Below are 9,327 nucleotides of genomic sequence, written 5' to 3'. Positions count from 1 at the left end.
AATAGCAATATTAAGTAAATAAAGTAAACAATCTGATTAATCTTAAAATTTGAAATATTCTATTATCAAAATATTCTTATCATTTATGTACGTAAATTGAACACGAAAAATACTTATTATTTCTCTTTAATATTTGATTCGCAAAATTTTAAAACTATTTATTTAAAAATTTAGTTAGTTTCTTAGTTTACTTTAATTTCATTTAATTTATCTATCCATTTTATTTATTAATTTTTATTTTTATGTAAATATTTTTATTTTTTAATACATTTTAAATCATGTTTGTTTCTTTTTATATTTATTTTAGTGCAAAAAGTAAAGGTGTTAATGAAATATAAATTGATTTAATAAATGGGTCCCACCATTTTTAGATAGTACGGCTACTTATTTTTATTTTTTAATACATTTTAAATCATGTTTGTTTCTTTTTATATTTATTCTAGTGCAAAAAGTAAAGGTGTTAATGAAATATAAATTGATTTAATAAATGGGTCCCACCATTTTTAGATAGTACGGCTACTTATGATATTTTTATGCTTTTCATGATAGAAAGTAGGCGTGGCCATCATAATAATAGCAACTTGGTTGGGTAATCTGGGAAATTCAATAATTTTGCAGCAGAAAGTACAATTGTTTTAAGCTGATAATTTTGGTAAAATGGCAAAAGTGCCCCTGGTCGTCTTCACTCTTCTATATAATAGAAAAATAGATAGAAATATAAAGTTGAACAAGTAGACAAACGTGTCCTACGAGACATAATTCACGTAAGACGCCACATAGAATGTCGCATAGGACATGAATTATATCGCCGCGTAGGACGTCAAGTAGGACACATGTGTCTACTTGTTCATTTCTATACAATTTTTTGTGTCTACTATGCACATCCAAAATTGGAGGACACTGATGTCAAATGAAACCAAATTAAATGACATTTATGTATTATGCATTTTAGAAAAATATATTCATATTTTTATATAAAATTTAACCAAACACGACTTTAATTATACATTTTTTTAATAAAATAAAAACTATATTTTCATGACCGAACCAGATTAAGAAAGAAAATGATTAAAAGGCCTCGAATTTAAATTTTGAATATGAAAAAAAATCTCATTAAAAGTAGTAAGTACATTCAAAAATAAAGATGAACTCAAATTAATTATTTTATTTTTTTAAAAAAAAATGTGTGGTCTTGAATGCATAGACTTTTGAAGTGAGTCAAAAATGGGGTCCATGTTTTAACTTTGCATTAATTTCTTTTACTCCTCCCAATGTGTTGTACACGTGTGACAATGGAAATCAACAACTTAATGGTGGATAAAGTGGGAATTACATAACTTGTGGCAGGTTTTTTTGGAATGTTCAATACTCTCAATGCAAAATGTACAGTTAAATTAAGCTTGAAATTTTATTAAATTGACAAAAATACCCTTGGTCGTCCTGGTCGTCTTCACCTTTCTATATAATAATAATATCTCTATATTGGGGAAAAAAACTAACCAAATATTATACTATAAGCTATGTTGAATTTTATAATGATTGTGGTAATGATTGACATTGATAGTGGTTGTTAGTAATGATTGTGATGACATATGTGGTTAATGATTGATGATGATAATGGTGGTTGACAATGATGATAGTGATGACAACATATATAATTATAATGATAGAGGTGATAGTGTGATAGCGAATGACAGTAATAATTAACAACGATAGTATTTACGATGACGATTGTGATAACATAAGTGAATGATTAGTGGTTGGCGACAATAATAGTGATGATGGTTATTATTGCTAAGGTGGTTTATGATGGTGATCTGTGATTGTGAACAATGTGTAGTGATGAAAATTAATCCTGCAAAAATAAATCTTAATGGTATTAAGACACTGCTCAAAATCATAATGATTAAAAGCATGTTTAAATTTATTTATTTTATTTACTTTTAGAATAGTTTTGTAGTGTTCGATTAAAATAATAAAATAACATACGTACTTTTTAAGTTAAAATAACAAAATAAGTCATTCCGTCAATGCAAACAGGTTTTAAAATTTGTTCAGACCAAACAAGTACTTGAATTTTAATGAAAATAAATACACTTAATAATATAAGATATGAACCAAAAAAAAAAAAAAAAAAATCAAACCTACATTAAGCTACCAAAAAAAAAAAAGATCTACGAACTTTTCACCTTTTTGCTCCCCAGTGCAACCTGAACAACCCCTCCCTCCTGACCAAAATCGAGCATTTTATTTAAACCTTTTTCAGCTAAACGCCTATTACCCCTAGGGAGGAGAACATACCTTTCAATTGTATTGATGTAGTAACGTAGGGGTGTCAAATGAGTGGGTTGAGTTAAAATTGGAGATATTAAAATGGGTTGAAATAGAAATCGAGTTGGGTCTTGACCCGCCCAAGTTTACTTTGGGCTCAAATGAGTTGGGTTCAAATGGGCTAAAAATCAGGTTGGTCTTGACCCGCCCAATTTGACCCGATTAATCTCAATAATTTTAATATAGTGATATTTAACTTTTATAATTACAATTTGAATTTCAGCTCAAGAATTTTTAAAAAAAGTAACAAATTGATAGATAAATCATAATAGATGTTAAATAGATAATAATTCATACATTTAATATAGGCACATATCTTAGTAAAAAGTTTTAAAACGGGTTGAAATTGGAGATTGAATTGGGCTCAATTGAGGATTCTCTTAAAATGGATTAGGCTTGAATGAGTTGAGATTGAACCCAATTTAAATTATCTTGAGCCCAACTCTTAAAATTCTAATCAGTTGGATAGGTTACCTATGTTTGGGTTCATTTTTGACACCCCTATAGTAACGTATCACATAAAATATATAATGTAATATGACATAAACAATATGTCACACGATTTGAGCAGTGGGCAATTAAGGGCCCTGCTAAGTGCTACCAAAAAGAAATCCACATCTTAACTGTAAAATGGGGAGGATAATCTGAAAGCGATGCCTTTTTGGTGGACAACCAGATCAAAAAGACATCATTTTAGTCGCTCAACTTGTCAATTTTTGTGATAAAATTGTACAACGTTGAACTAATTAGAATAATATTTAGTTGACTTTGCTTTTTCACTCAAGTGGTGTATTAGATATTGCTGAAATTTGAAATTCGTCAAGACGCACTAGCGGCCACTTGCTAGTCCTAGTCGTAAATATATGGCCCGACAGCCATATATAAAAATATATTATTGCGGGCATCTCAAGAAACTACCATATTATATAAAAATGAGTATAAAGCATGGAGCTGAGACCTCATATTCATGGCCATTTTTTTAAGCACTATCGTCCACCTTCCCCAATTTTTATTTTTATTTTTTCAACACCTTCGTTTTCAATAGATGCTTCATTTTACCACCTATTCATTACTATTGACCTTTCAAAAACCAACTACTTAAAATAATCTCCTATATTCATTGTTCCCTCGGACAGTCGTTGCCTACTACCCCCACACGTATCTTTAAAAAACAGGCTGACCTCAACTTAAAACCTAAATAATAGTCTCAGGTTCCAGCCCAAAAATTAGTTTTTGAACTAGCTCCTTATTGGATGCAGCTTCTTTAAAGAAGTGTTGAAGAGTTCAGAAATGTTCTTGTTTGATCTTGTTCACTGTTTTATCTTCTTTGCCAGCATTGTAGCGGTTTTTTCGGCATCATTGCCTCAAGATTCTGTTCATCTACTTGGGTTTCGAAGCAATCTTCCAGAGCCCTCTCAACAATTGCTCCCTTGGAATCAATCTGTCTCACACTGTAAATGGAAAGGTGTTACCTGCTATTCAGACAAAACTTCACAAGTCAAATCATTGGATTTCAGAGACTTCCTTCTATCTGGAATCTTGGACAAGGCCTTTCCAAATCTTTGCCATCTTCCTCGTTTGGTCTCCCTTGATCTCAGTGGCAACCATCTCACTGGTGGCATCCCTGCTATGCTTGCTAACTGCAGCCAACTTGACACGATTTTCCTCAACGACAACAGGTTTTCAGGATCCATCCCACCAGAGATTTTCAAATCCAAAAGGCTTGTATACCTTGAGTTGGGTTACAATCAGCTCAATGGCACCATTCCTTCTGAGGTGGGCCTTTCGACAAGCCTTCAATATCTTGGGCTGTGGAACAATTTCCTTAGTGGAAATATTCCAAAAGAGCTATTTGGTTTGCCAAACTTGACAGATCTCTACATCCACACAAATAATCTAACGGGACCTCTCCCGGACTTCCCGTCCTCATGCTCACTTTCCCAGCTTCTTATTCATCAGAATCGCTTCTCAGGTTCTTTGCCAATTTCCCTAGGTAATTGTCACAACCTTTCTGCATTCTATGCAACATCTGCTCATCTTGGAGGAGTTATTTCGCCAGAGGTTTTTAGGGGCCTTTCAAATCTCGAATTACTCTATTTAGATGACAACAACTTTGAAGGGGAAATTCCTGAGACCTTATGGAATGGGAAATTACAAGAGTTGGTTCTTTCCATAAATAATTTTAATGGAAGTATATCAGAAAAGATTGGTGATTGCCATCAGATGACTTACATTGATTTGTCAGCTAACAAATTAAGTGGTCAGATTCCCAAGTCAGTTGGACGTCTGAAGAATTTGTACAAGCTTCTTCTGTATGATAACATGTTTAGTGGTTCATTGCCAGCAGAAGTTGGGAACTGCACTTCTCTTGCTGAGATAAGTCTCGTCAGTAACTTCATCAGTGGGGAAATTCCTTCAGAAATTTGCAGCCTTCAAAACCTAGAAACATTTAATGCATTCAAAAATAAAATTCAGGGCCAAATTCCAGAATGCATTGGAAGAATAAGCGGGCTGCAGGAGCTAGCTCTTTATGAGAACCAATTGACCGGCAAGTTACCGCTTGGAATTACAAATATGACGAAACTTTCATTTCTGTCGTTGGCTCATAATAACCTTACGGGGGAGGTACCACCTGATCTTGGAAAAGATAATTTTCCTGGCTTTGTTAAGGTTGATTTAGGTTATAATAACTTCAGTGGACAGATTCCTTCTAAACTGTGTAATGGCAACACGCTTGCAGTCCTGGCTCTTGAAAACAACAGGTTTAATGGCAGCTTCCCAACCTATCTAGCAAACTGCAAATCTCTCTATAGGGTAAAACTTTCCAACAACAATCTGCAGGGGAGTATTCCAGACGACATTGAAAAGAATGAGAATATTTCTTACTTGGATGTTAGACAGAATATGCTTGTAGGAAGGATTCCAGCTGCATTTGGTTACTGGACCAATCTTTCAATGATTGATCTTTCAGAAAATATGTTTAATGGCTCCATACCCACAGAACTTGGAAAGCTTCAGAATCTTGTAAAACTGAGCATTTCTTCAAACAGACTGACCGGACAAATTCCCTTTCAGTTGAGTCACTCTGAAAAACTGGAGGAGTTGGATCTCAGCAACAACAATCTTTCAGGAAGAATTCCTAAAGAAATTGCATCATCTTCAGTATTGACAAATCTTCTACTCCAGGACAACAAACTTTCTGATGCTCTTCCAGACACTTTCTCCTCCTCACAAATGCTTGTAAAGCTGCAGCTGGGAAACAACTTGCTCGAAGGCCCAATTCCATGCAGTCTGAGTAAGCTTATGCAACCTGGTTTTTCACTAAATCTGAGCATGAATAAGTTTACTGGTGAAATTCCTAGGTGCCTAGGCAATCTTGACAAATTGGAGGTCCTTGATATATCAAGCAACAACCTGTCTGGTGCAATACCATCAGAAATGGAAAAGATGAGTTCCCTTTCGTTTCTCAACATATCATTTAATAGCTTGTCAGGGAAGGTACCCAATACATGGGAAAAACTATTAAGTTCACGTCCAGGATCTGCCTTGGGAAATCCAGGACTTTGCTTAATAGACACGGAAGGTAGCAACTGCAAGCATGCGAAAAAATCACAAGTAAAATGGAAGACTTTGGCTGGTGTAATTAGTGGATGTGTGCTTTCCATGGCGATCATAGTTGCTGCAATGTACTTACTAGTGACTCGGATTTGGCACCCATCCCTGCTGAATAAGCATCGGCTCGTCAAGTGTCAATCAGGAATTGAAGATCTACCTGATGGTATAACTTTTGAGGACATTGTACATTCAACAGAAGGCTGGAGTGAAAACTATGTTATTGGAAGAGGCACGCATGGAACTGTTTATAAGATGGAATCTGCCAAATCCAATAAACTTTGGGCTGTCAAGAAGGTAGACTTAGCTCAGAGAGCATTCAATGATGAAATGAGAAGCCTAAATTCTGTCAGACACCGCAATTTGGTAAGATTGGGAGGATATTGCATGAGACATGGATATGGCTTCATTCTAACAGAATTTATACCTGGAGGGACTCTTCATGATGTCCTTCACCAGAGAAAACCACCTGTAGTCTTGGACTGGAAGTCCCGCCATTGTATTGCTCTTGGTATTGCTCAAGGTCTATCATACCTTCACCACGATTCGGTGCCTCAAATCATTCACAGAGATCTCAAATCAGATAATGTAATGCTGGATTCTGAGATGGTGCCAAAGATTGGCGATTTCGGGATTGCTAAAATGGTATCAGATGAAGAAAATTCGACGAACTCCAATATTGTTGGGACTCTAGGATACATTGCTCCAGGTTAGCCACACGTTACTATGCTAGTCTTCAGTAATAATTTAGTTGGCAGATTACTTTTGATGATTTACTAAATTTTATTACTTTCTCCCCCGGTCCCCCCTCCTTCTCCTTGTCTGTCCATCAATTCAGAGAATGCGTACTCAGTTCAATTGACAGAGAAAAGTGATGTCTATAGCTATGGAGTTCTTCTACTGGAGCTCTTCTGCAGAAAAATGCCAGTAGATCCCAGCTTTGAAGAAGGATTAGACATTGTTTTCTGGGTGAGGAAAAACTTGCAGAGAAGCAACAATTTCCTTAGTTTTCTTGATGAAGAAATTAGGCTCTGGAATGTAGAAGAACAATGGAAGGCCCTGAAAATAGTGGATTTGGCGCTTCAATGTGCTCAACTTGAGGCAAGCACCAGGCCTGCAATGAGGGATGTAGTAAGGTCTCTTGTCGAGTTATGAAGAGAGGAATGCAAGATGATTTGAAGGCAGGTGCAGTTCAATCCAGAAGATCAAGAGCTCCTGCATTTCTCTTCTTTATTTTTGGTGTAAAGAACAGTTAGTTGATGATGTTGAATCATTACTAGACTCTATGGCCTCTTTGTAAGTTTTGTTTGAGGCTGTATCTGTAGATATAATATACCAGGTCTTTATTAGGGTGCTGATGAATATAACATGTTACCAAATTCAAAAAGAGAATAGATGTAAAGATAAGTAATGAAACTTTTAGTAGTGAAACCTGTGATCAACTTTCCAAATTCCAACATCTCATTTTTTTCTTTTTTTGCTTACATAAAAAAATTGGACAAAGAAAATACATGATGTTTCAGTTTAACAAAATCGTGATCTTGGGTTTTTCAGTTTAACTTTGTGACATCCAATGTAGCAACATAGACTAAGAAAATGCATGATGTTTCAAATCAATTTTTGGTAAAAGCAATTTTCACCTTCTAGCCATAGCTCTTTTCATCATGGATCACTATCCGTAATCAGTTTTTGCTTATTACTTTCTCCAGCTTCTCCAAAATCTGAACAGTTTTCAGGTATCACAATTAAAATGAGAGTGTGAAGGAACAAGGCTTTGCTACAAGCTAGTCCTTATCTTATGGACTATAACATTCCGGATTATAAATGAAATCAAAAGAACAACCCCCACCCAAAAAGATAAGCTTTTGTTGAATTTGGTCGTACTAATGATGGTTCCTGCGAAAGAGTGCAGAAGACCTCCGCCTTACCGGTTTTTCTTTGTGTTCCAAACTTGCAGTAGCAGAATTATTTGCAGAAAATATAGATATGATGAATAGAAATGGCTTGTGGACAATCATTGTATTTCAAACAAATACAGATATTCAAATAAGATAGATATAACTCAGATATGAGTTACCAACAGGACTTCTAACAAGACTTAACAGACGAATGGCAAATACATAGGAATATCAGATCAGGAGAGTAAAATAATAGTCCTTGAAGAATTGATCAGAATTCAGTAGAAAGGAAATATGAAAGAAGTGCAAGAATAAACTGGAAGAAATACTCTGCAGGTGACAAATAGATGAAAGACATACCTCAGTTACGAAAACTGCAACACCCGAGCACAATACGATGCGCACCTAAATAATCATCCAAGTAGGAGAAGCCCAACTTAAATGTCCCAGATTCCTTTTTCGTATTTTTTATGTAGTTGACTTGGATGTGCATTACAAGACAACTGTCACAAGATTTTGAGAATTTTTCATGTTAAAATATCCACCAGAATTTGCATCGGATATATTCACATGGCACCACATATGCTGACAAAGCTCAGACTTATAATAATAGAGATTCCATTCTGAGACAGATCCACTAAATTCCCAAGTTTCTGCTCTTAGCAAGTGCAGCACCATCACATATGATGATAAGTCTAGGACCTCTAGTAATAAAGCTTCCCTTCTGAGCCAAATCCACAAAATTCCGAAGCTTCTGCTCTTAGCAAGTGCACTTTTGTGCAAGACGATTAGAGACAAACTCCAGGAATTTGGTGCTTGCTCTAATACCAAAGTTACAAGCAGCTCAAAAGAGAAAATACAAAACACTAAACCACATTAAAGAAAAGCTAGGAAGCTAAAACCAAAATTGAAGAAGAAAAAGTTCCACACTGTTTCTCTTAACAGAACAGGTGAAATTTCTCATAAAGAGCTGATCATATCCTACATCCAATCACTTTACTGAAGTTAGAGTACAGATAAATGTTTGAAAACCCTAGTGTCCAAAGATAGGGACAATAGAAATATGAAGCTGTAAAATGCTCCAAGAAAAAATAATTAAATTACTGAGAGGATTTCCAAAATAGCCTCGAGGTAAAATATTTATACAACGTTAAACTTGTCTGCTTCCTCAGTCTAATAAAGCAGAGTTCAGGAGTTTTACTTTGAAGAGACCGAACAAATTTAGAGAACTACTCCATTACTGGCTATGTAACCTATGGCTAACTAGATTAAATTAGAAGCTCAATGTGCATAGACGTGGTGTTCTTGGGTTATACTTAAGACCAGCTAACTTGAAGAAGAATTCATTAGTATACATGGTTACGGACTGAAGCACAGTGCAACAGGATAATATTTTCAACTTAAGTAAGAAATTACCATTAGAAAGATAGGATGTCCTTGATCACATCATACAGAATTAGATACCTAATGGAGCTTGCATGTCTGT

General features: G+C 35.2%; 1 protein-coding gene and 1 long non-coding RNA gene across 2 annotated transcripts; one reads left to right on the top strand and one right to left on the bottom strand.

Moving 5' to 3' along the window:
* Nucleotides 1-3,553: 3,553 nt before the first annotated feature.
* LOC125813715 (LRR receptor-like serine/threonine-protein kinase GSO1) lies at nucleotides 3,554-7,359 on the top strand. The gene is made up of 2 exons (XM_049493168.1): nucleotides 3,554-6,652; nucleotides 6,782-7,359. Exons 1-2 carry the CDS (start codon nucleotides 3,622-3,624, stop codon nucleotides 7,096-7,098), a joined length of 3,348 nt encoding a protein of 1,115 aa, XP_049349125.1. The 5' UTR covers nucleotides 3,554-3,621; the 3' UTR covers nucleotides 7,099-7,359.
* Nucleotides 6,917-8,311, bottom strand: LOC125813786 (uncharacterized). The gene is made up of 3 exons (XR_007442086.1): nucleotides 8,202-8,311; nucleotides 7,584-7,664; nucleotides 6,917-7,057 (listed from the first exon to the last, which is right to left on the bottom strand). It is a non-coding gene; the product is annotated as an uncharacterized LOC125813786 (long non-coding RNA).
* Between the last annotated feature and the right edge of the window lie 1,016 nt (nucleotides 8,312-9,327).

Source organism: Solanum verrucosum, unplaced genomic scaffold (genome assembly GCF_900185275.1).
Source record: "Solanum verrucosum unplaced genomic scaffold, falcon-dt-bn FXZP01000205.1, whole genome shotgun sequence".
Taxonomy (NCBI): Eukaryota; Viridiplantae; Streptophyta; class Magnoliopsida; order Solanales; family Solanaceae; genus Solanum; species Solanum verrucosum.
This window is presented reverse-complemented; position numbering and strand designations above follow the sequence as displayed.

Bases quoted from the DNA above. Each gene is read 5' to 3' on its own strand.
- LOC125813715 (XM_049493168.1), top strand. From the start codon at position 3,622: ATGTTCTTGTTTGATCTTGTTCACTGTTTTATCTTCTTTGCCAGCATT. The intron at 6,653-6,781 runs GTTAGCCACACG...CCATCAATTCAG, and splicing joins TCTAGGATACATTGCTCCAG to AGAATGCGTACTCAGTTCAA.